The sequence below is a fragment of the Puma concolor genome, chromosome D2, assembly GCF_028749965.1.
Source record: "Puma concolor isolate L17-30 chromosome D2, mPumCon1.1.hap2, whole genome shotgun sequence".
NCBI classification, from domain to species: Eukaryota; Metazoa; Chordata; class Mammalia; order Carnivora; family Felidae; genus Puma; species Puma concolor.
Window position 1 is genome coordinate 55,276,495 of NC_141677.1, and position 27,588 is coordinate 55,304,082.

Here is a 27,588-nt window from a genome sequence, read left to right on the forward strand (position 1 = left end):
GGGTGGGGGCTGGGGGGATAATAATAGCTATTTAAATTCAACTTTAAATATATTAAAATTAAATAAAATTTAAAATTCAGTTCCTCAGTCACACTATGCACATTAAAAGTGTTCCATAGCTACAAGTGGCCAGTGGCTACAATACTGAACAGTGCAGATATAGAACACTTGTTTCATTGCCAAAACTTCAATTGGATAGCACTATTCTGAGGAATAAATTAAGTTTTAATAGAAGCTACTTTACCCTTTGCTGATAGGTGAAATATATTTTATACCATCTCATACATAAGAGACATGTCTGTAGAAATGAATGTATTAGAGCAAATTGGGTATGCTAGGTGTAATTCTAAAGCTGGTATTATAGTAAATTACTTATAAAGTCCATGTAAATTACAGATTTGAAACATCTACCCTCTCAGAAGAAATAATATTAACATGAAAGCTTTCCAAAGGAATTAGAATGCCACACCATCTCCCTCGACCCCTCAAAAAGTTTAAGAAATTCAGAGGTTCAGACAGAACCAAGATAAAATAGGCACTCTTTACTTTATCAGAGGGATTGGAGGAGGAAATGGATCTGTGTAGACACTGGCTTTGGAAACATTATATACACACACTTTCTCTCTTTCTGACGCTCTCAAGGAAGTTTGCTACTGATAAGAACCCTACATGTAGTAAATCATCTTTTAAAGGGAAGCATTCTTTTACAATGTGAATAATGAACATAATTTATGCCTTATACATTCAGATTTCTATACTCGGTGAAACTGGGTCAAAGGTACATGGGAATTCTTTGTACCCTCTTGCAACTTTTCTGTCAGCCTAGGTTTGTAACAAAATTAAGAGCTACAAAGAATCAGAATTCTGTACCTGCTATTTCAGCCTGTACAGTATCCTGGGTGAATAAAAGAGCCAGAGAACTTAGATTGAGTGGCTTCTCCTTTATTTCAATCACTCAGGAGCAGGAAAGGGAAGGCCAGAGTAAGGGAGGAAAATCTTTCCAAAGAGGTAGAACTAATATGCTGATGCAAGATCACAGAGCCCTCCCACAAGAAGACAGGAGTCAGTGCCCACCGAGTAAACTACAACAGAAAGAAAAGAGAAGGCAAGGAAGAAAAATCACCCCGAATGCTGTTCAAGGAGAAGGCAAGGCTGAGCCTTAGAAAGGGAGACAGTGGACAGAGTTTCCTAAAGGTTCCTGCAGACAGTGGCAAATGATAAGCCACCTTATCCAACCTTTTTCATCTTCCTGAACCTCCACCCTCTTGTTTCCAACACCACGGGGGATCAACAACCCATGCCTACAAAGGACTGTAAATCCATCCTTTTGTAATTTTCATCCATGTATAGAGGTGACCTTCAGATGTCAACGCAAAATAATTTTCCATGAACAAACACTGTTAGCAAGATTGAGGATAAACTGGCTATTCGTTACAACCTTCTCTGTACTTACATATTTGAAACATTTCAAAAAGTCAAAACAATAAAATTAAAAAAAAACAAAAATGAAAAAAAGGAAGATCCTGTTTATTTATTTGACTAAAAACCAGCCAAAATATTTCTTAAATTATCTTGTCAGAGAACCAGTATAGAAAATAAAAATGTTGTGAAACAGCTAGAGTGAGGTTTTGACTGAGTGACTGGTATTTTTATATTGAATATACAGCCTTGGCAGGTGCAGATATATTCTAGGCAGAGTTGGCTTCTTTCCATTCTTAATATTTTTGTGACTCACATTTTCCATTAATATTAAAAGTCCTTCCTTGTTTTCATCTAATAACTGGTGAAGAAAGGAAAAAGAGAAGACATTGATACGGACTTTCTTCTCCAATGTGTTTCTATAATTTAGAATGTAGGAAAGAACATGCATAATTTCCCATAGGTTATAATTGAGTAATTTGGGGCACTTTCGGAAAAAAAAATAATACTGATTTTTCTTCAGAAACATTGAATTTAAGTTTCCCCCCCGCCCCCCCATTGACCTGTGATTCCAAAGAACTGTGTTAGTTAGTAGAGGAACATTACCCTTAGCCTCGTGGCCCTATTGAGTAGGCTGTGAACATGACACGGTTTCACTGAATGAGGTGTTTGCTCTGACACACTATAGATTAGTTTTGAGAGAAGTGAAAAGAGGGTCTGGAAAACAGCCTCAATCCTGAATAGCCTGCGGTCCATGTCTTTGCTCATGCGCCGTCAGAGGACGTCCCTGGGGCACAGTGGCCATGCCTGTTAAGGCCATGCCTTTGTTGCAGTGCTTGGAGCAGCAGCAGCTGGCACGGGCGGATCAAAGGCGGAATGAAAGGTTTCCAGAGCTTCATGGTTTCAGACAGTAACATGAGCTTTGTTGAATTCGTTGAGCTGTTCAAATCATTCAGGTACGGCATGCTGTCTTCCTGCCCTTCCTCAGCCCCCCATCTTTGTAACAATACTAAACGTGAGTGTTTTCCACTCCCCGCCCAGCGTGAGGAGCCGCAAGGACCTGAAGGACCTCTTCGACGTCTACGCCGTGCCCTGCAACCGAGCCGGCTCCGAGTCGGTGCCACTCTACACCAACCTAACAATTGACGAAAACACCAGCGATCTTCAGCCTGACCTAGGTTTGTGGAACGGTTTTATATTTCCCGTTGAGGCCTTTCTATCTAAAAACGAAGATGAGAGGTCCAGTCACACGAACCCTCGGCCCGTTCCACATGGCGTGCTGTTCCCTGCGGCATGATGAAACGCTTTGAGGATTGTTTCAAGGTGTCTGGGGGTGTAGGTGCTACCGGCATTTTCAGCAAGGAAATGCATCATGGTCTGAGTCTGTTTATGCATTCCAGGATATTTAATCAATAGTGTCTTCCAGTCATTCTGACAACAGAAAACCCTCTCCCACCTGTGTCCAACGTCCACTAGGTGTGTGGTGCACCACCCATATCCTCCCCACCTGCAGGCCGACGGTGCTCAACCCCAGGGTGAGGGTGTCTGTCCGTTGACAAGAGGAGTCTTTAGTGACCCGAGAAGAGCACTCCTGCTGAACATCCAGGGCACTTGTCCTAGTGGGTAAACCAAGATGTCTGCCTCCTCTGTCCCACTCACCACTACCACCGTCACCAACCACATCAAAAACCCTATTCTGTCATCACCACTGATGCATTGTCAGCCTACTATTTTTCTCTTCTGTTCTTGCTGACAACTAGAAACACAAAAAAGCAGAAACAAGAGAAACTGCCCTCTTTCAGTTGCTTTCTTATTACTTAAAAACTTACATTGTCCTCAGCTAAGAAAATTCACCTTTTCTACTTTAGTCATAAAATGTGCATAACTATGGATTAGTCAAGTAGTTGTACCTGTTAAAAAAAAATCTTTTAAAAAAATTTGTTTATGTTTATTTATTTTTGAGAGACAGAGACAGAGTGTGAGCAGGGGAGGGGCAGAGAGAGAGAGAGAAACACAGAATCCGAAGCAGGCTCCAGGCTCTGAGCTGTCAGCACAAAGCTCGATGTGGGGCTCAAACTCACAAGCCATGAGATAATGACCTCAGCCAAAGTCAGATGCTTAACCGACTAAGTCACGCAGGCGCCCAAAAATTAACAGACATTATTTTTTAGAGCAGTTTTAGGCTTACAGAAAAATGATTGTAAAGTACAAAGAGTTCCCGTATACAGTTCACCCTGGAGCAAAGCAAGGGTTAGGGATGCGGATCCCCCATGCAGTCAGAAATCCAAAGGGTTAACCTTTGTCTCCCCCAAACTTAACTACTAATAGCCTGCTCTTGACCAAAAGCCTTAATGATAGCAATAACAGTTGATTAATCCATATTTTGTATGTGTATCATGTGTTATATTCTTATAATAAAGTAAGCTAGAGAAAAGACATTATTATTAAGAAAATTATAAGGAAGAGAAAATACATTTACAGTATTATACTGTGTTTATCGAAAAGCTCTGCATACACGTGGACCCACATAGTCAAACCCATGTTGTTTAAGGGTCAACCATACTCTCCCCTCCCCAACATACACTGTTTTTCCTATTATTAATATCTTGTATTAGTGTGGTATGTGACAGTTGAGCTGATATTGACAGGGTATTAACGAATGAAGTCCACAGTTGAGTGTTCACTGTGTGGTACATGCTATGGGCTTTGACAGAAGTATAAGCACATGGATCTACCATTACAGTATCATACACAATACTTTCAATGTCTTAAAAATCCCCTGTTCCCCACCTTTTCATTCTTCCCACCTTCCCTCTGAACCCCTTTTTACTGTCTCCATAGTTCTTTCTTTTCCAGAATGTCATATAGCTGGAATCATACAGTTTGTATGTAGTCTTTTCAGATTGGCTTCTTTCTCTTAGCAGTATGTATTTAAGGTTCCCCGATGTTTTTTCACAGCTCAATAGCTCATTTCTTTTTGTCACTGAATAATACTCCACTGTATGGGTATACCACTGTTTATCCATTCACCTTTTGAGGGACATCTTGGTGCTTCAAAGTTTTAGCAATTATGAATGAAGCTACTATAAATATCTGTGTGCATGTTTTTGTGTGGACATAAGTTTTCGACTCCTTTGGGGAAAAGCCTGGGAACGTAGTTGCTAAATCGTATGGGTAAGCCTGTGTTTAGGAACTGCCAGCTTCTCTTCCAAAGTGGCAAGAATTAAATAAAATAACTGGCCATAAATGTGGTGCCAGTGTGGAACATTGCTGGTCAAAAGGTAAAATGGCACGGCCACTTTGGAAAAGAGTTTGGCAGTTTCTTACAAAACTTAACATACTCTTAGCATACAATCAGTTTCATTGATCAGTTTCAATTCCACATCAGTTGAAAACTTATTTTCACCCTGAAACCTGCACACAAATGCTTACAATTACATTCCTGAAGTACAAAACAACTGTAATTTTAAGGGTACACCTTCATTGTCTCTAAAAGCAAAACTGCAGTTATCCTCAAAAACCAAAGTTCAAATTCAGCCTGAAGTCCCCAACTGAATGTACATTTAGTTCTCATCTAAAACCCTGAGCTCATGGGCTTTCAAGATCATTGACCTCATTCTCTCTTAGTTTCTTTTATTTATTCATTGATTCATTTGTTGTTCCTTCAACTATGTGAAGCCAGGGGTAGGCATGGAGTTTGATGGCCTGTTTAGATAGATCAGTGAAGAGTTTCTGCAGCTTACCAATTCCACAACGCCATTATCTCCAAAATGAACTTTGTGAAAGATTCTGGCTAACTTGTCCATGTTCTGTGGGTGGTTCTGTTTCAGACTTATTGACCAGAAACGTCTCGGATTTGGGGTTGTTCATTAAGAGTAAACAGCAGCTGTCAGACAACCAGAGGCAGATATCTGATGCCATTGCTGCTGCAAGTATCGTGACAAACGGCACTGGGGTCGAGAGCACATCCTTGGGCGTGTTTGGGGTTGGCATCCTCCAGCTCAATGACTTCCTAGTGAACTGCCAAGGAGAACACTGCACTTATGATGAAATCCTCAGCATCATCCAGGTTTGTACCCATTTCATATGCACATCTGGGTAGAGCCTCTGACTATTCTAATTATTTTCTGCTAAACATACTGTGTCTATACTTCTTTCCAAAGCCTTCTAGTCTGGGACAGAAACAGAGGGGCTTGATTTAATACCATATATATATATATATATATATATATATATATATATATATATATATATATATATATATATGTGTGTGTGTGTGTGTGTGTGTGTGTGTGTGTCCTTATTTAACGTATAGGTATCATAGATCTCAAGCCTTCTCTCAGTGACTCTTATAAGGAATCAGTACATGATACCTTCTTGTTGTTCTGGCATGTAATAAAATTAGTAGACTAGGTTTTCAACTTCTTTGATCATTTCATGAATATTTATTAGCTCCTACTATGGCTCTGTTCCTGGACCTGGGAATATAGTAGTAAATAAGCCCACATTCTGGCCTTCACCTAGTGGATGAGGCAGACAATAAACAAATACAGAGAGAATGTACTTTTAGGTATTCATGGGTTCTGAAAAAATCAAGCAGAGTAAGGGGATGCAGTGATGCAGAAGGCTGAGAGGAGTAAGCACAGGCCACCCTGAGGAGGTGAGAGTGGAGCTGAGTCCTGAATCAATAAACCATGTGAAGGTCTGCAAAAAGAACATTCCAGACCAGCAGGAACAAGCTCAAAGACTGAGACAGGAGCGAGACAACAAAAAGGCTGATGTAGTGGGAGCCACATAAGCCAGAGGCACAATGGTAGACGTGATTCCAGATGGGTAGGCAGGGGCTGAATCATCTAGGCATTTTAGGCCATGGTGAGGAGTTTGACTTTAGTCCGTGTGACATAGGAAGCTGTTGGAAATTTTTGAGCAGGGGACTAACATAATTTGATTTATGTTCTCAAGAGGTCACTCTGGCCCCATTGGAAAATGAACTGTGTTGGGGATGGAGTGGAAGCAGAGAGACCAGGTGGGAAGTTGTTACAGTAACCCGGCAAGATATGATGATGGCTTCCACTAGAGGTTGGTAGGACATGGAGTGACACATTCGTGATGGCTGCGTCACATGCTGCAGGATCAAGTCTAGGTTTTCAGCCTCCCTGTCAACCGATGGGGAATCAGTGGATTCAGTGTCCAGCAGTTGATCACCGGAAATGCTAGCGACATTAAGATGATGATCACATGGTTGGGTGCTCATTACGCTGTTGTGGAGTACGACGAGCACTGTACTAAGTGTTCTCTGGGAATCATCTCATTTCACCTCTCACCAGCCCTGCTGGAAGCTGCTATTATTATCCCCATTTTCACCTGGATATGCCGATAACCATTTGTTTTCATATGAACTGCATTCTTTTCCCTCACTCTCCCTTTTTCTTTTAAATAAATATGCTTTGTATAATAAACGCACGTATAATAAATGTTTTCTTTGGGACTAAAAAACTACCTCTTACCATTACAGAACTATATTAGTTCAAATATTTGGCTTAGATGTTTCCTGATGAAAACAGAACGTCTTTAAAAAATGACGTGGTGGGTTTTTTCCCCTTAGTTTCCTTTACCTAAATAACACTCTTTTTGTGTCCCTTGCAGAAGTTCGAGCCTAGCGTTAGTATGTGTCATCAGGGCCTACTGTCATTTGAAGGATTTGCAAGGTAACCTTTAAAGTATCTGTTGCCCATCATTTAAGAATACATATTTTTCCCACGCAGTCCTAAGAAAATTTGTTTCCTCTAGGTTTCTGATGGATAAAGATAATTTTGCCTCCAAAAATGATGAGTCACAGGAAAACATTAAAGAACTACAGCTGCCTCTCTCCTACTATTACATTGAATCTTCACACAATACCTACCTCACAGGCCACCAGCTCAAAGGAGAGTCCTCAGTAGAACTCTACAGCCAGGTACAGAATTCCACATGACATGGGATTTCCATTATTGCTATAATTGCTATAAGTCACAAAAAATCTGACTTCTGACTCCTTTGAAGAACTTACAAACTATTATGTGTGAAATGTGAGGAAACATGATGTGTGGGAAAACTGCCTATACACGCTGTCGTTTTGTCTATTTCTTTTTGTTTTCTTTCTCCCTCCTATCTATACTTAACCTTTTTTCTAGGCACGAAAAAAAAAAAGTATTTGTTTGAGACTCATAGCTTTTAAATCCTAGTTAGTCTGACCTACTCCTACTATAATTAGATTTTCCCATGGGAAAATTATCTGATCGTTTCACTAAATGCTAAATAAATCAATACAATGTAGTAGGAAAGCATAATAGAAAATGCAGCTTTCTATGAAGTTATTCCCAAAATATTGTTTATTTTCATTTGCAATTTGTTAGATAATCAATCCATCCCTATGGTAACCAACTTAAGGAACAAAAATCTGCAAAGACTATGGGCACTGTCCCTACACACTTAAATTCATGGGAATGTTCTTGGAAACTCAGAAGGGTCTCTGGACTAGAAAAAGCACATCCGTTTGACCTAAACACCAACTCTCAATGATCTGCATGTCAGTTGTCTCTCATATTTTCTGCAACTTCCTCATCTATGCTGCCTGTTTTCTGACCTCCTATAAGAAGAGTTCATCAGGAAGAAGCTAACCTAGGCTCAGGGAATAGAAGTGTGTGGTTGGGGGTGAGGTGGGGGGAGGATGTTTAAGTGTGAAAATTGTCATTGTTCACACAAACCCAGCAGAGCTGAGCTTCCTTCGTTCTCCTGATCAGTCCAGCTATTCCTCAAACATGGGTCAAATTCTGTCCCAAAGCTTATCTACTAAGGAATGTGTATTTTAAACTCTAAAAATCTAAAGTACTTTAAACGTTTATTTTTGAGAGTGTGTGCACATGCGCAAGCAGGGGAGGGGCAGAGAGAGATGGGGACAGAGGATCCGAAGCGGGCTCTGTGCTGACAGCAGAGAACCTCATGTGGGGCTCGAACTCGCAAACCATGAGATCATGACCTGAGCCAAAGTCAGACACTTAACCAACTGAGCCACCCGGGCACACCTGAGTACTTTTATTTTGAAATGAAGATGTGTCCCTAAAGTAGTGATTTTCAAAGTAGGTGCTCTGTCCAGGGACCTCAGCTGGGGACGCTGAGATAAGGAAGCAGCAAAGTAGGAAGGCTACACCTCCTACCCCCACTGCAGCTGAAGTCCTGTTCTTTTTATGTGCTTTACATATGACCCTCCATTTGCACAGAGAATTCCAAGGTTAAAAGGAGTTTGAAATCTATTGTTCCAGTTCTAGGGGAAAGAAATGAAGTGTGTGTGTGTGTGTGTGTGTGTGTGTGTGTGTGTGTGTGTGTGTATCTCCCAGGAAAATGAATGAGCAGGGGCCAGTGTCCTAACTTTAATTCCTACTTCACTTCCCTATTGACCTCAAAGAGATTTTTTCTAACTCCTTAACATTACACCCCAAGTAGAGATTGTCACAGCCTTTGAATGAGGCATGGAAGCCCCTCAACTAGACTCAGAGAGGTGGTTAAACCTAGTGTGAAGATTCCTCATCCTTTATTTATCAGCACTCTGCTCTCCCTCAGCCCTCCTAGTTATCTCCTCACCTTACTCCCCGGGACAGATCGGAAGTGAGAAAAAGCCCTGTTCTTACCTGGAATTTCAAGCCCTGGTTTTCTTCTTCTAGCCGTATGTGGTCTTTTTTTTTTTTTTTAATATGAACTTTATTGTCAAATTGGTTTCCATACAACACCCAGTGCTCATCCCAAAAGGTGCCCTCCTCAATGCCCCTCACCTACCCTCCCCTCCCTCCCACTCCCCATCAACCCTCAGTTTATTCTCAGTTTTTAAAAGTCTTATGCTTTGGCTCTCTCCCTCTCTAACCTCTCTCTTTTTTTTTTCTTCCCCTCCCCCATGGACTTCTGTTAAGTTTCTCAGGATCCACATAAGAGTGAAAACATATGGTATCTGTCTTTCTCTGTATGACTTATTTCACTTAGCATAACACTCTCCAGTTCCATCCACGTTGCTACAAAAAGCCATGTTTCATTCTTTCTCATTGCCACGTAGTATTCCATTGTGTATATAAACCACAATTTCTTTATCCATTCATCAGTTGATGGACATTTAGGCTAGGAATTTGCTCAAGGGATACAGGAGTGCTGATGCATAGGGGCACTTGTACCCCAATGTTTATAGCAGCACTTTCAACAATAGCCGTATGTGGTCTTAATGTCAGGCAGACTTAGATAAATACCGTTAGTCTCTGCCTGCTAAAAACCATCTCATCTGCTGCCAGTCAGTGAGCGTTCTTCCCAGTGTGGCTCACCACAGACATGAAGCAGCCTCATGCTCCTGCTAGCACATGACACAGCCATCTTCAGCCCAAAGCACCATGCCTCTTGATGCTTTAGGTGTTAGGAGAAGCTGACAGCCTTGAGAGTTTTTAGGCTGCAGAATCGGTTCCACCTGGGAGATAGGTCACCTGGGAAGATTGGGTGCTGCATGCTGTGCAATGGAAGAATCTAGCAAAGACGTCATAAAAAATATAAATATATGAAGGATCCCCCAATCTGAGTTTTCTTGCAGCAACTCTAGTGGCCACTCTCTACAGTATTGGATTGTTACCACATGGAAATAGTTACATGGAGTTTTAAACCAGTGAGTTGGCCCATTCACAGATACATCCGCCTCTTGGTGTACTTTGCCCTTCCAATACATGGACATCTTTTAAGATAGTTCACAACAGAGTCTACGGAGGAAGAGGCTGCTCCAAGCAAATATTACAGAGCTGCAACCTGAGCACGTGTCACGAGATCTGCTTCCAGCTCTACATCTGGGATGGCAAATAGGTGTCATCTCCTCTAATTCATCGGGGTGTTTCCTGAAGCACTTTCCTGACGAGGTTGAGAGATAAACATACCAAAGCTTAAGGGGCAAGGATGTTGATTGGTTACTGATGATGCCGTGGGCATGGAAAAGGGCAGTTTGTGCATTATTTGCCTCTGTAGACAATAAGGCAAATCCTTGAGGACTGCTTGCTTCTAGTCTTAACGTGCTATATGTCCCTAGTGAAGGCATTAGCTGATAGCAGAATTTGGGTCTAAACAGAGAGGATTTTATTCTGATTACAGTCGTACAAATGTTTAGCCAGGTCATTAAAGAATCAGTGGCCTCATTTCCTTTGGGCTGCAGCAATAGCCTCTTCATCTCCACCGATATTTGCCTAGGTAGAGCACTGGCCTGGCTCTCTCATTTCAGGATGTACTGTGTGTAGGTCCCTCAAGGGACCATAGTCGCTGGGAAAATAGTCCTATGGTTTTGCTATCAAATTTTACCTTCTGATAGTATTCAGCTCTGGTAAACACTCCTTCCACCATCATCTGTTGTCTCCCCTAATGAATTGCAGCTTTTGGCCCAAATGCAGGATTTATTTTAGATCTTACACCCTCCTGCTTTAGTCCTGAATGTGAACACTGATAGGTAGAAGCACGTGCCGGGCTGCATCTGAGGCCCTGTGTCCCTTTGCTCATGCGGGCTGGATGTGTTTGTTAATCACACAGGTCCTCCTGCAAGGCTGTAGGAGCATAGAGCTGGATTGTTGGGATGGAGACGACGGGTTGCCCATCATCTATCATGGACACACGCTGACAACCAAGATCCCCTTCAAGGTAACGCCTCCTCACGGTCCCTAAATCCCATCACGGAGTCACTGTCTTTGTGCGCCTTTTCTATGAGTGACTCTTCCAATCACACCTTAAGTTGGGGTTCTTGTCCCGAGTCTGTAGACTTCCCGAAACTGTATGGGATGTGCACATGTCCATTTTTCTGGGAGTTGATCTAGAACTCCCATTAAGTTCTCACTCAACCAGAGCTTAATAACCAGGACCTGAAATGAGTTACCTTGTAATTATATTGTTGCAATTTTTACATCCTAAGATGATATATAAAAGGCAGGAGCTTTTCTCTTACTACAGGAATTAAAGGTCATTTATCCTGGTGTCCTGCTGACAAAGACCAACATCATGTGTTGGGAGATGATTAAATAATATTACAAAGTAATGAAAATTGGTTCTACTTGGGGAGGTCAGTCACCCAGGAAGACTAGGCTCCTTGGATTATTGTTTCGAATTCTAGATAGTTTATTCATTCATTGTGCGATTACTATCCTCATTCAGTGTTTTTCGTTGTGTAAAATCATTTTTCTCTGAACTGTGGCCGGGCTGGAATGGAATACTATTATTTCTGTCTTATATGTAGACTGGATAGCTAAAATGCATTTTCTCTTTAACTCATCTTCCTACTCATCTCTCCTGAAACTTTTGTACTCTATATTGAGAGAAGGAAGATTTGATAACTGTGTTTACATGCACACATAAGTATATGTATATATGTCTTATTGTCCCAAGTAGATTTATTACAAACTCCTTGAAAACAGACAAGTATCTTAAGCCTTATCATTTTGATGCTGTAACAAACACAGTGCCTTTTACCTATAATGTAATCATTATAGATTACTGATTTATTAGATTTGGCATACTAATAAAGTATATAAGTTCCTTATAAAGTATGTAAACAAAACTCAGTATGAACAGTTTAATGTATTCACAGAAAACTGCCTATCATCTTGCTTAATTTGAAAATACCTTTTTTTTTTTTAATTTTTTTTTTCAACGTTTATTTATTTTTGGGACAGAGAGAGACAGAGCATGAACGGGGGAGGGGCAGAGAGAGAGGGAGACACAGAATCGGAAACAGGCTCCAGGCTCTGAGCCATCAGCCCAGAGCCGGACGCGGGGCTCGAACTCCCGGACCGCGAGATCGTGACCTGGCTGAAGTCGGACGCTTAACCGACTGCGCCACCCAGGCGCCCCTGAAAATACCTTTGAAAAAAATAAAAACATTTTGGCCAGACTTTTCTGCATACAACAATTTATATGCTCTCTGTGCCTATAAGTAACTGGACTTCTGATACCTGGAGGACATCTGGACTCTAATGAGCTCTTCTGGCTCCCGTAGGAGGTGGTTGAAGCCATTGAACGCAGTGCCTTTGTCAACTCTGACCTGCCCATCATCATATCGATTGAGAACCACTGCTCATTGCCTCAGCAACGAAAAATGGCAGAAATTTTCAAGGTAAGCTATAAGCTAAGAGGCAGGATGGTATCTTGGCCTTTGTCTTCTAACTGTTGCTTTTATATGGAGCCACCATGGACCACATGACAGCTGGACCTCAGCCATGAAGCACAATTAGGGTCCCTCAGACCTAAGAAATGAGGGTGCCATGGGAGCTTGGACTTTCTCTTGAATGGTCCATCTTTTCAGCTGAAGTGATAGAAGCATTGTTCTGTGGTCTCCTAACCATTTCCAGAAAGCCTTAGGAGATAAGGAGAGACCAATTCTCCAATGCTTCTGGTACCACAAATCAGGGATGCTGGGATGTCACCTGTCAGTTGTATGTGGAAAACTGAAAATATCTCAGGGCAAATAAGTGAAATTTTCCTGTGTCTAACACTACAGATAGAGGGGTCCAATTTGGCAAAGAGCTTAGACCAGCCAAAACAGTTGCTATAACACTTGGTTCTTCCTTATATAGGCAAACTATCATGCAGACAGATTTAGGGGCAAATATTCCTTTATACTTCCCCCTTCCTCCATTGATTGAGGCATTTATGGAAATAAGGCTATCAGGAGGAGGGAGGGGCATGGGCAGAGGAAAATGTCCCCAAATACTTATGCCAACAAAACTAATTAGCTTTTCATATTGACTTTTTTTTTTTTGGCCATCATTTAGAATAATGGTCTCAACTTTTTTTTTTTTTTTTTTTAGACAGAGAAGTAGAATGTATGCACATGTGTGACTGGTAGGGAGGAGTAGAGGGAGAGAGAGAGAGAGAAAGAGAGAGAATCTTAATCAGGCTCCATGCCCAGTGCAGAGCCCTAGCTCAGTCTCACGACCCTGAGATCATGACCTGAGCCAAAACCAACAGTCAGACACTTAACATTGTGATCCACTCAGGCTCCTCCTCAACTTTTTTGATTGTATCCATCAGTAAAATACTGTAGTATATGTATTCCTATTGTACGCTTATTGACTTATTCATAAACTATACATATATCCTACTTATTAACATATTTTATACATTAATAAAACACACAAAAATAGAATATGAAAGGGAATAACATAAAAAGATGAAGTAAAGAATTATTCTTATACTATTATTTATTAATGGTACAAAATCCCTTTTGGTCTCATAAAAATTTTAACAATAAATGTATTACTGTTTTCAGTGGGAGTAATGTGATTGAAGACATTCATTGTTTTTTAAATTTTTGTGATCTGTGACTTGTATGTCTGGTTTTAAGTTTAGTTTATTACTTCAGTGTTCGATGTTAATGGCTGTAGCAGCTGATAAAGACACCTTATGAAGAAACGTGTGCAGACGGAACAGGTGCTCTTGCCAAATGGTGGTACCCATTTCTCAACTCCATTAATGAGGCAAAGATACATGAAACACTAATAAGCTTCATTTTTGTTCTTTTTTAGTTAAAAATTTACTAGAATTAGAAACTGCTGTATTTTCTACCCTCACCCCAATGGATTGTCTTGTGCCTACTCCCACCGCCCGCCTCCTTGAAGATACACATTCCCCTTCAGAGGCCAATGCTCATAAAATCTTTGTGAGAAGACTGTATAGCACATTCTCCCCATTATCTTTCAACCTTGTCCCCACTCCTTACCTACCTCAAGGTTTCTATCCTTTTGACATCTAACTCACATCTGGAACAGATTGTGTTCTATAAACCACAGCCTCTAATTGAATCTCCTTTTCTTTCTTTAGTGTATCAGACCCTAAAGGACCTTCCTAAATAGTTAGAGCTGGCCCCACCTGGGGAATGGCCTAGACCTCTCCTTCTGACCTTCCAGCCACCTCCCTTCCTTCCAGTAAGAAACTGTTGGCGGGGAGGAGAGACACCACTTCTTTCCTACTTTCCCTTCCTAGGCTTTGCAGAACAATTCAACTGAGCTGAAATATCTAGTTGAATTACCCAAGCGTAGGTAAAAGGCACTGATCGTGTGTTTTCCTTTATTCCTTTCAGAGTGTGTTTGGAGAAAAACTGGTGGCTAAGTTCCTGTTTGAGAGTGATTTCTCAGATGACCCAATGCTTCCCTCACCCGACCAACTTAGGAGGAAAGTGCTCCTTAAAAATAAGAAGCTAAAAGCCCACCAAACACCAGTGGATATCTTAAAGCAAAAGGTATTCTCTCATCATAGAGGCTAGGGGTATGCTGTGTGCCCAGAACAAAGAAATCAATGTTATTCTTCTGACCTTTCAGAAGACCTGCAGGGTAACCAGTTCTGTAACAGTTGAGTTTCCTGGAATGACAAGTTTGAACTTTGGCTTTCCCTTTACTAGACTCATAAGTACTGTCCCCTTCCTCACCTAGAATTTTATGTCATGAAATTAATTTCTCATATAGAATGTATCTCATTATTTAAATTACTCTGAACGGGATAATGTGTGACTCTTGTCTCTAGACCTAGACTTCATAGCTGTCAATCCCAAAGTGGTTGCCATGGTTCCCTTTAGGTAAAGCACCCCTGTATAGGGAACCCTCCCCCACCCTTAGAGAAGCACCCCACCCTGTAGGAGGAGCACTTGGACCAGGGGCTGTGACTCCTGAGGTCGGTAGTGGAATCCCAATACCAGCAGCCCCGTGGTCCCAGCATGGAAGTTGGCACAAGGTATCACGGTAGCTTGTGGACTCCAGGGCACTCCCATACCGATCTCACCCACAGAGATCTACTCCCCAAGTATCACAAACCTGCTTGTGTAAAGAGCCTTTGGCCCAAAGATCCATGAAGAAGTGTAGCTCCAGGGCCACTGAGTTCATATGCCAGGTTGCACTTATCACACAGAATGCCAGCTGCCAAACTATCTGTTCTATTTAGGCCTCTGTCTTTATTATTGACCCTAAAACACCACTTTTGAAACTTAACAACAAGAGTTGCTGCACGAAGCTCAGTACAGTGGTGCCGTTTCAGCAGCAGGGACGATCCAGAGCTCAACCTAGGTCGTGGCTGATGGCTCTTAATTTCTGTCTGTGCTATCACCTCCAAGCCTCCGGGCCTTATTGCAGTCCTGTTTCAGAGGCTTCCAGAGAACAGAGAAATTAGCAGAAGGATTCTTTTTTTTTTTTTTAAACATTTATTTATTATTGAGAGACAGAGCATGAGCATGAGCATGGGGGGGGGGCGGGTCGGGCAGAGAGAGGAGGAGACACAGAATCAGAAACAGGCTCCAGGCTCTGAGCTGTTAGCACAGAGCCTGATGCGGGGCTTGAACCCACAAACCGCAAGATCATGACCTGAGCCGAAGTCAGACGCTTAACCGACTGAGACACCCAGGCGCCCCTGCAGAAGGTTCTATGAGTCCAACAAGTTTGGAGCCTTGTGCAAAGTCGTTAATAAAAAAATGCCAAGTCAAATTGAGTCAAGTATCCAGTTATACCTAGTTCAGTAGTCCATTTGGGACATTCATCAAACCTTCTAAAAGCCCTAATTTGGGGGGCGCCTAATTTGGGGTCCGTGAGTTCGAGCCCCGCGTCAGGCTCTGGGCTGATGGCTCAGAGCCTGGAGCCTGTTTCCGATTCTGTGTCTCCCTCTCTCTCTGCCCCTCCCCCGTTCATGCTCTGTCTCTCTCTGTCCCAAAAATAAATAAACGTTGAAAAAAAAATTTTTTTTAAAAATAAAAGCCCTAATTTGTAGAACTCACAGGTAAGGGCCTGAGTTTGAAGCCGAGTGATATATAGCATGGTTCTACAGAAGGAGTGTTAGATATAGAGCTGAGATACCAGTTTTTAGTCACTGTCTCTGTCACAGACCAGCCACGTGACCGTGGGCCAGTCAAACTTCCTGGGTCTCCATTTCTTCCTCTATAATATGGGAATGTGAAGGTAACTAGAGCACAAGATTCTTCTGACACGAAAATCTCACAAAATCTTTCCTAAAGTGAATCATGGGACCCCTGCCAGAATTGCAGACCACTCTGGAAACATTTCACTGTCCCACATCTCAGTCCCTGTTTCCAGCATATCTTGCCATTCTAGAACATTGCTGCTTCCCTGAGGGGCCCTTCAAGAATCTTGTCATCTGCTGAGTAAGTACCAGGCAGTCCCCAGGCTGCCCCGCTCACCTGCAGTGGGATTCCAGACGGCCCAAAGTCCAGGCTGAGTTAGGAGCTTATGTTACATCACCTAGTAAAGTCAGTGATTCACCATGTGCCCAGTTACTCCAGATGCCCTCAGGGCAGGGGAGGATGAGGCCGGAAGCTCCATCATCTTTAGACTTACCCTTCTGAAAACAGATATTTACAGAAAGTGCCCCAAACCATTCCAGCCAAGGGATCCCTACTGGTCAGTTTTGCCCTAACTGGAGAAGCTTAGGATTACCATGGATCCTCTAGAACTATGCCCGGCAAACCTTTTTTGCTCAAGATTTGCTTAAAAGATTTTTGAAAAACTTTCCTCTCCTGAAACCAATATTACACTATATGTTAACTAACCAGAACTTAAATAAAACTTTGAAGGAAAAAAAAAAAGAAACTGTAACTCTCACACTTTTTTCCCCTTTTCATACATTTTTAAGTTGACATTAGAAATTTTATCACAAGTGTAAATAGTTATAAAGGATATGTTTTCAAACGTAATATTTATTATATGTAAATACAGATGACATTAACTATATATCAATATAATGTACAAAACAGTCCTCATTATCAAAGAAATCAGCACAGTCAGCCAGATGACGTTTGGTCAGAAAAAGTCTGACTTTATTTTTTTTTCACTCAAGTAAACATTGTATTAACCCTAAGATGACCATCACACTTTTGAATATTATTTTAAGATAGGTGGACAAATGAAGGGAAGGGAGGGTAGGAAAGAGAGAGAGAGAGAAAGAGAGAGAAAGGCATGAAGCCTTGAACATTCTCGTTGCCTAGATGAAATAAGATCCCCCCCACCTGCCCTTAGCTTCTCCAGACTCTCAGGAGCCCTGCATTCTCCAGTGACCCTTTGCTGCCTTAGGTGGTTTTCATCTCATCTCATGCATCACAGATTTTTTTATTGGTAAATGAAAGTTATACGTTCCTTTTATAAAGCCAGAGAAGAACAGTTAGGACAAGAGCATGGGGAAGGGAGAACCAGCCAATCATAAGCTTGTTTGCAGGCAGTCCTGTTTTTTGAAAAGTACACACGGAAGTTGAAGATACTGAATCTAGAAATTGATTCCTTTAAAAATATATGACGCTGAACATCCCTAGACGTCTTTGTGTACCCTGGAGGCACACAGTTTGAAGATGGCACACAGCTCTAGGCCAAGAGTTGCAAAACCCCCCATCCTCAGGGGTCAGGCAACATAAATATGAGGGGACAGGTGGCTACATGACAGTTGGAAGCAGCCAGGACAGGAGTGGAGCATGCATGCCCTCATAAATGAACAGCTCTAATTAAATTCTTTTCAAAAAATTTTTTATTATGTTTATTTATTTTGGGGGGGGAGAGAAACAGAGTCTGAGTGGGGGAGGGGCAGAGAGCGAGGGAGGCACAGCATCTGAAGCAGGCTCCAGGCTCCGAGCTGTCAGCACAGAGCCCAGCATGGGGCTCGAACTCACGAGTGTGAGATCATGACCTGAGCCAAAGTCAGACGCTGAACTGACTGAGCCACCCAGGCTCCCCTAATTGAATTCTTTTTAAAACACTGTGCCAGCCAAACCAGTCTGGTCTGGAGGTGAAGTCAGCCCTGAGGGCCACCAGTTTGAGCCTCTGCTAGGTTTCCCTGTGTCCAGGTCTGTGCTCTCAAAGCTGCTCCAGAAAGCCTGCCCTTTATGAGGGTTCCAGGGGCCATGAGATCTACGCTGATGGGCTTTGTTAAGAAGTCGTTCAACTAAAACATTAGCATGTGTTCCCCAGTGCCTGGCCCTCCTCAGATGATGCATCAGTAACTCACTACCCAGCACAGGGTGCTTTTTCTTCTACAACACTGTTCCTCCGTGCTGTTTTGTTTACTCAGCAACTACTGCCCACTCCTGACTGCCAGGTAGACACAGCCGCCCTGTGCATACCTCTGTGGTCTTCAAGATGCACTTGAATGTTGTTGCTGTTGCCCTTCCCATTCTCTGCAGTCGCTTGCAGTTACTTACACAGCCTCCAATTCACAAATGAATACATTGTGCTATTTCAGAAGTCTTCTTTATGTTGAGCCCAGCCTTCCTTCCTGTTCCTCCTACTCCTTGGCACAACTTCTTCCCTCTGCAGCTGCACAGACTAATTCCAGACCTAGAGAGCTAGCATGTGTCTCCCCACCAGCTTTTCTCTTCTCCAAACTAAACATTCTTGTTGTGTCAACTGTTTCTCATAGGATATGGCTGCTAAGACTCTTTACTTTCCATTAAGAATGTTTGGATATTCTTAAATTTGTGGCTATTCTTGAATTTGCTGATCTTTAAATGTGATTTCCAGAACAAGTCCGTACTCCAGATAGGGTCTGACCGCACAAGGACAGTGAAGCCATCACCTCTCTTCACTTGTACTTCATACCTCAGTTAATGCAGCCTAGGACTGTTCTCACTTTTAAAATTCTTTGGTGCACACTGGGCTCTTGTTGAGTTTGTGGAAAACAAAAAGAGTTCAGTTATTTTCACATGGACTGTTCTTTGGCTGGTCCCATTTTTCCAGGTTGACCGTTGATTTTAATCTTTCATGGGCAGGAGCCTCAATTTATCTCTGTTAAATTTGCTCTTCTTCGGTTTTGGCATGCCATCACAGTATGAAAGGTTCTTTGTGAATTTGGACTCTGATATCCAGTGCATTTATTGGCAGTTTTTCTAGTGGTGCCTTCATTCCAAGTTGCCCTTGAGCCAGATTACCAACCAGAGAGCCCTGTAGTTCTTCTTACAGAACCTTCCTGGAGTTTAGGTAACCGTCACTCCTGTCTAGTGCTCTTTTCTTTTGCAGCCCACATTTCCCCAGAATCTAAAGAACTGAGTGTTCTGGAAATGTGTTCTTAGTAAACCCATACTAACCCTTGATAATCACCTCTTTCTTCTGTGTTCTCACAACCAACAAATTAATAATCCATTCTGATTTTGTCGGCTATCACCGTGATACTCCCCACTATATAATTTCCGCAATTTGCCCCTTCCTCCTGTTGGAAAAACAGAACAGTGTAATCCCACTTCTAGTTTTCTAAGACCACTTCCAGCTTCCACGATCCCAGGGACTACTGACAATCATACCTGCAAGGTGTTTCAGTCTGGTAGGTTGTGGGTGCAGACCTGGTGATCTGAGCTCACCCAAGACTGGACGATTGAGTGTCTAGAGCCCCAGTGTGTTCAGACCAACCCCTGAATTACCTGGGTCATTGCCACACAGGGAGCTCAGCCTCAGCAAGGTGGATTGACTCAGTGCAAGGGGGGAATTTCTGAAGCCTTCCATCTGCCTCACACTCATCCTGAGGCTCTTATGAAGACTCCCTAACTACATCCCAGCAGATATCCAGTTTTCTCACCTTGATCTCCCGTGCTCCAACCTGCCAGACTCGAACAATTCATACTAGATGACAGGGACTGTCCCAGGTACCAGGGGAGCAGAGCAGAGTAAGACATGGCCCCACCTAGACCCATCTGACACAGTCTCCTCGTCTGGCCCCTAACTCCAACCCCCTGACCTATATCTGAATTGTTTTTTGTTTGTTTGTTTTTAACGTTTATTTATTTTTGAGACAGAGAGAGCGAGCACAAGCAGGGGAGGGGCAGAGAGAAAGGGGGACAGAGAATCTGAAGTGGGCTCTGCGCTGACAGCAGGGAGCCTGACATGGGGCTTGAACTTATGAACCGTGAGATGATGACCTGAGTCGAAGTCAGATGCTCTGCTGACTGAGCCCCCCAGGTGCCCCTGAATTGTTTGAATCAAGGGCTAAGATCCTGTTTTTCTGCCTCAGGGTAAGCTGGGTATTGCAAAAAATAAGGATGTCAGCTCCTAGTTTTCCTTTTGGCCACATCTCCATACTTCCTGCATTGGTGGAAGTGTTTGGGAATTTAAGGGACCTTGACACACTGCTTTCTGATATTGCCAGTCCCAGGATCTTTGCGCGGCGCCTCTCCTATCATATGGTTCTCACACTTGTCTGCCAGTGGGTGTACCAAGCTGTTTGCCTCATCATTCCCAGCCCTTTGGCTCTACCTTGAATGCCTGCTGCATCAAGGCCCTTCTCTTACCCATGACAAATAGACTTGCTTTTGTGGCTCCCTTGTGCCTAGAGTAGCTTTCCCAAAGTTTTGAAGAACACCAATCCTGTGAGACACGCTGAGAAAAGGGGGGGGAGGATCCCTGGTTAAAAAAGTGTGGGAAATGCTGTACTGGAGACCTTTGAAGAATCACAATGCCCTCTAGCATATTAAATGAAGGCAGTGTGAAACCCTGTAGCAAGAATGTGTCTGTCTCAGTTTGTTTAAGTGCTGTTTCCAACCTTCCATTTTGTTTTGTGGTTACTGTAACTGTCAGTTTTTACCTAACAGCTGTTAATACCCATGGAACTAGCGTTCCATAAAACCCACTTTGAGAAATCCCAGCTGAAACAAGGTTCAGTTGTGTAAAGTGAGCTATATTGTAAAATATTTTATGTGGATATAGACACAGCCTAAATTGTTTCTTCCTTATGTATACATTTTATATTGTAAAAGTAATATAACCACATTTCAGAAAATTTAGGGAATAGAGAATTATTTTATTTTAAGACATACATAATTCCAGTGCCAAATATACCCTTATTACAGGGGTTCTTAACCTTGATAACACATCAACAGACAGAAATCAAGGGTCCGTGAATTTAGAAGAAGAAAAAATTACATCCCCCTTTGCACTAACCTCTAGCTAAAATTTAGCATTTCTTCCAATAATAAAGGAATAAACCACAGTAACACTGGCAGTTCTTAGGTCTTCATCAGCAATAAAAATTATAGGGTTTTTTCTAAGTTTATTTATTTATTTTGAGAGATAGAGAGAGCACAAGTGGCGGGGGGGGGGGGGGGGAGGGGGGGAGAGAATCCCAAGCAGGCTCTGCACTGTCAGGGCAGAGCCCGACACAGTGCTCAAACTCCCAAACTGTGAGATCATGACCTGAGCCGAAGTCGAACGCTTAACCAACTGAGCCACCCAGTGACCCTGAAATTACAGTTTTTATATTACATCACAGTTGTTGCTAATATCTCCAAGAATTATTTATGCTAACCACTATTTCAAAATGTTACTGGACTTACCATTATACATTTTTATCTGTGTTACTAAACATATATTCCTATAGCACAAATTTGTTTTTTAATAATTTGATAGCTGTATTCAACATTTTTTTGGTAATATTTTGTATTTGGTTTGATTCATTTAAAATATCATTCTGAAAAGGTGCCTAGATGGCTCAGTTGGTTAAGTGTCCAACTCTTGATTTCGGCTCTCTCTCTGGGATTCTCTCTCTCCCGATCTCTTTACCCCTCCCCCCGCTCATGCTCTCTTTCTGTCTCTCAAAATAAAAATAAACTTTAAAATGTCCTTCTAGGGGGGGTTTCTGGGTGGCTCAGTCGGTTAAGCATCCAACTCGATCTAGGCTCAGGTCATGATCTCACAGTTCGTGAGTTTGAGCCCCAAATTGGGCTCTGCACTGGTAGCGTGGAGTCTGCTTAGGATTCTGTCTCTCTCTCTCTGTGTCTCTCAAAATAAATAAATAAACTTTGAAAAAATAGGATAAAATAAGATGTCATTCTGAGAAGGAATCCTACCTCAGCAGATGACCTAAGGGGTTTGTGCCACAACAATAGGTCAAGAGTCCCTGCTATATTATGCAGCAACATATGTATTATGATGTATTATGTATCATTTTATGTAATTGTAATCATTATGGATAGACAGAGATATATAGACATGAAACAAATGATTTCGAATTGTATATACATTTACATTTATATTTATACATACAATTCTATATCCTGTTCAACAAATATATCTCACAATTATTTTTTCAAGTCTAATTTTTTTCAAGCAGATACACCACCATAGTTTACTGACCTCATTCTTCTACTGTTGGATTTTAGATTTGTTTCTTGTTTTGAATTCATGCAAGTAACTTTTCCTCCATTTCTGCTTATTTCCTATGCTGAGTTCCCAGACCTATATTAACCTTGTATCCCGTGAAATCACCTCCCAGGTGATTCAAATATAAGTAATATAAGGAAGTCAAATATAGAGATACATAATCTCCCTCGTAGCCTCAAGTTTCTAGAAGTTTCTGAGCTTTTGTTAATCTGATTGATGGTTCATATAAAGTGTGTTGAAAAAACTTTATTTAAACCGACAACTGTTTGTTCAGTGTCATTCTCCATAGGGATTCTAACCTTTCTCTCCAGGTCAAAGGCCTTTAGATATTATTTTAAGGGCAAAAAAGAGACAGCAGTTTCTTAGCAGAGATTTACTTTTCCAACACTGATGAGCTGATTCGTTCCTTCCTTCATCATTTGGGAGTGATGACGGTTCTCCACAGCAGCAAGATGTGTCCTGTAGGGCTTGCCCCCTGGGGAACTGGGGTGTCTGGCACTATATATGATTCCTTGTGATTGTTTCTAAAAGCTGCTGGATTGTAGGGATGTTAACATTTGCCCAAATATTGATGTTGTACTTTAGGTGAATTTAGATTTTTGTTTTCTCTCTCAAATGAATCAAAATAGCTTAAGCCACTTTTTGTGACCGTGGCAAGCATTAAGTGATCATTTTGAAGGCTATGAAGGAAACCTCAGGAGCTTAGCATCTGCGGTCTTTAATTACTGATATCTTACAGGCTCATCAGTTAGCATCCATGCAAGCTCAGGCTTACAATGGTGGGAATGCCAACCCCCCACCGGCTAATAACGAGGAAGAGGAGGATGAAGAAGACGAATATGATTACGACTATGAATCCCTGTCTGATGGTAAGAGAGACACAACCGTATGCTGTGTGCGGGGAAATGCTTGGGTGATTTTCTGTTGTGGGTTTTTTTTGTGTCATTTTCCCCCCAAAATGAGTCTGTCATTCCACAGACCAGCAATAACAGATTGTTGTAGTAACTGTCCAAGAATTCCTGAATCCCGTGGCTTAGTGATGAGGACCAAGGAAGGAAGGGGATTCTCTTAGCCACTGCAGCCAACATTCAAGGAAAGAAGAAGAGGGTGTGGAGAGCAACACAGGGGTCATTCCTGAGTGGGTTCCTGGAGGAAAAGGTGGAATTGCAGCAGAGAGACCTCATTCTCACCCTTTCAGTTTCTGACGTGGCTGATGTACTTGGCAGACATTGTGGCCTCTGGCTGTTCTCGCCCCTCACCACCTGCAGGGGGCAGCATCATGGTTCTGTGCTCTCCGCTCCTCCCTCTCACCGCCTTCACTCCTGCTTTGTAAAAAGTATACGGAAAAAAAAGCAGCATTTCCCTTCCCCTCTTCCTAGTTCTCACATTACTAACCCAACAAGATATTTCCTTCTGGCTCCACCAAAGGGACAAAACATGGGTGAGCCTAATGGCACAATACAAAAAAGTCACATGAATGAAGTCATCCACAGATTATAGGTGAAGGATTCCTGTTATAAGAGAATTAGGTTTCAGGGGTGTCTCATTTGTACCAAATTAGTTATAGATTACAAAATGTTTTCTAGGTACCATTGCTGATGGTAGACTTGCATTTTAGCAACTTGTGAAAAGTAATGTAATAATGAAAAAATGCTTAAGTTCCTATTTATAAAAATAACATTGTATGTGTAGAATATATGGCTTCTGTGGAGGATAATTGTTTGCTCATATGTAGGTATGCCCAGACCAGCAACCATTTACCCTCGGCATTAAGACAGCCGAGCTACCCTCCTCCAAATATCTGTTGCTTATGCTCCAGGATTGCCCCCTAGTTATATCCTGTTTCATGAGCCTCTTTCATGGCCAGCAGTTACAGCCCAGCCTCTTTTTGCCTCCCAAATACAATACTAGCCTATGTCCATTTAATATTTGTCCTTAGTAATAGTTGATCGCTTCATACCACCAACTAAAAGCCAAATTTACTTGACTGAAATCCCATCAGTTAATGTGAGGAGCTTATACTCTAAAGGGGAAGTAGAAAGAGGAGGAAGATGAAAAGGAATCAAGATGATTTCTTGTATCCTATTCCTGAATAGTTGTGGGAATATGAATATTCTTATATTGACTTATTCTTCCCCATGGATTTCCATTACAGTTATGGTGATGTTGTTTCAGAAGAACAAATTTATTCAGATAAGAAACGAAAACCACACGTAAGAGATCAACCAATCCAGATGTCAAATGCCCTGTGAGAGCTTTATTTGCTGGAAGATATATTCACTCTTTATCATAAATTACTCCCATGTTTTTTCTGTACTTTTCAGAACACAAAAGAAAGGCATATATATTTTTTTTATATTTTATATATATATTTTTTATTTATATATATTTATATTTATATTTATAAATATATATATAAATATAAATATTTATATAAATATATAAAAACATATATTTATATAAATATATAAATATATAATATATTTAATTAATTAATATATATGTTTAAATATATGTAATATATTTAAATAGATATAATATAAATAATTAATTAAATTAAATATATATAATATATTTAAATATATAATATATTTAATTAATTAATATTAATATAATAAAATATAAATATATATATTTATATATATATATATTAAGTTTATTTATTTTGAGAGAGAACACAAGCAGGGGAGGAGCAGAGAGAGAGAGAGAATTCCCAGCAGGCTCTACACTGCCAGCACAGAGCCTGATGCAGGACTTAAACCCACGAACCTGACCTGAGATCATGACCTGAGTCGAAATCAAGAGTCAGACACTCAACTGACTCAGCCACTCAGGCGCCCCAGGAAAGGCTTTTCTTAATTATTAGTGTTGTTATAGGAATTTTTGATAATGCAAATAACAAATGATCTGGTATTTATTTATTTCAGTTAGGGAGAGTAAAATTTAAGCCCTATCCCACTGAATTTCTAAGATAGTTTCATGCTTTTTTAAAACCTATATGAAAAGAAAAAAAAAAAACCTATATGTACTGAGATGGGATACAAGTGAAAAGGGGGCCCCACCAGGTCCTGACTCAGTAAACTAGGAGACGTTGGGTCAATGTCCTATCTCCACTCTAGGCCTTAGGTCCCTCAGATGTGTAACAAAAAGATTCTGTTCAGTGTTGGGTGATGTTCTCCCTTATTCTAGCAGTAACATCTATGATCTGTGAAGGCCACTGCCACCACCTGGATATTTCCCGTTTCGTTGAAAGATTCCTCCGACTGGCAGATTCCCAAACTGGCCTTATAGTTATGTTGTGACTGGTTTAAATTTTTTTTTTTTAACGTTTATTTATTTTTGAGAGAGAAAGAGACAGAGCATGAGTGGGGAGGGGCAGAGAGAGAGGGAGACACAGAATCTGAAGCAGGCTCCAGGCTCTGAGCCATCAGCCCAGAGCGCCACGCGGGGCTCGAACTCATGGACCGCGAGATCGTGACCTGAGCTGAAGTCGGACGCTTAACCGACTGCGCCACCCAGGCGCCCCTGTTGTGACTGGTTTAAACATGTCGTGTTGAGGCTCTCTCATGCCACAGTTAAATGCTCTGTCAATCCTGCATTCTCAGTTGTGCCCTCACTCACCTCTGTACCTCACGCACTCACCTCTACCATCTTCGCGCCCTCCAGTTGAGATGAGAAGGCAGCAGAAACCTGCCTGCCATGGGTAGAACCATTTGGAGCTTCATATGGGGGACCTCAGAGGTTTCTTAGCTTCTTGTAATGATGAGTCCCTTTGGGAAGGAGATTAGAGCTGTGACCAGTCCCCTCAGAGAAATAAATGTGCTCTCAAAATTCCACATGCAGTTGTGGGAGTGTTGCCTTCGGAGGTGTCCCAGGTGAAGAGCTCATCTGTACAATTTGGGTGGCCCAGGTTACCTCTGTGACAGCTCTGGTCCTCAGTTTTCATGACTATAACATGAGAGAATTAGTTGAAAGCCTCTTTGGGCCATAGAAATGTGATGATTCCTCACCACAAAATTAAGTCCAGAAGATCTAAAGGAAGTTGCACATGAGACACTTGTGTTTCAGAAACTCCTACTCTGCCTTTTGGCCAATAAGTCCTTCATGAATATTTATTTAATCAAATTTCATTAGATAAATAGAGATTAATTTTCTTCTGACCTTGCTGTTTATCTTGACTAGCTCTGAACAAGCCCTAGGGTGCAGATTTGAATCTGCAACTTAACGCAGACGTTCTGTGACAGTGACTGCATGACTCTAACAAATTAATCCATTTCTATCCATTTGACATAGTGCATGATTGGGAATGTTAACAACAGTCAGTAACTGAAAATATGTAATGTGACTTTGACAGCATGATTAATATTAACAATGGTTGTCTTTTTTTTATTGCTAGACTTTATATCCCTAACAGTCAAAATACTAAATCAACAGATTTCTTGTCTAATTTGTCTTATAATCTAAGCTATTGTTATTTATGCTTTGCTTCATACCTTAGTTCAATTTATCTGGCTTTTTGTCTTAATTTTCCTTACTTTTATCCCCTTTCTGATTCTGTTTTTCTATAGCAGATGTCCTTACTGCTTCTCCTGCTCCTAACAGTCAGGAAGGTAAAGCCATTCAAACTGGGCATTTTAACTGCATGAATGTCAGCATTCTGTGTCCAATTTCTTAGGCCTGAATTAGCATGACATCGTGACACTGATATGAGTAAAAATGTAATAAAATGATTGATCTCATTTACTTCTTGGCAGCCTGCATGGCCCTTATTTGGTATAAGAATATTTTGGTCTTAACATTTTTGGTCTGATGAGATAATGAACCTTGGGTGAGAAATGAGAGCTTTCTTGTTTTTCATTTTAAGAGGATAATTGTCTAACACCTGTAAAGTCATTTTTTTAATGTTTGTTTATTTTTGAGAGAGAGAACGCTCATGTGTGAGTGAGGGAGGGGCAGAGAGAGAGGGAGACAGAGGATCTGAAGCAGGCTCTGCCCTGAGAGCACAGAGCCC

General features: G+C 41.5%; 1 protein-coding gene across 9 annotated transcripts in view; it reads left to right on the forward strand.

Annotated features, from left to right (window-relative positions):
• PLCE1 (phospholipase C epsilon 1) overlaps nucleotides 1-27,588 on the forward strand; it is a 323,759-nt gene that overhangs the window by 255,057 nt on the left and 41,114 nt on the right. For 8 of the 9 annotated variants that reach the window (XR_015241745.1, XM_086680402.1, XM_086680403.1 and 5 more), the window contains 9 exons: nucleotides 2,253-2,375; nucleotides 2,461-2,597; nucleotides 5,250-5,488; nucleotides 7,066-7,127; nucleotides 7,210-7,375; nucleotides 10,996-11,103; nucleotides 12,452-12,568; nucleotides 14,534-14,692; nucleotides 23,317-23,446. Coding sequence is in view for 8 of the 9 variants with exons in the window: in XM_086680402.1 (XP_086536528.1) it covers nucleotides 2,253-2,375; nucleotides 2,461-2,597; nucleotides 5,250-5,488; nucleotides 7,066-7,127; nucleotides 7,210-7,375; nucleotides 10,996-11,103; nucleotides 12,452-12,568; nucleotides 14,534-14,692; nucleotides 23,317-23,446 (1,241 nt within the window). In the remaining variant the exon portion in view is untranslated. Of the gene's footprint in view, nucleotides 1-2,252; nucleotides 2,376-2,460; nucleotides 2,598-5,249; nucleotides 5,489-7,065; nucleotides 7,128-7,209; nucleotides 7,376-10,995; nucleotides 11,104-12,451; nucleotides 12,569-14,533; nucleotides 14,693-23,316; nucleotides 23,447-27,145; nucleotides 27,188-27,588 lie in introns of all 9 variants that reach the window. The other variant, XM_086680410.1, reaches the window with a different exon arrangement.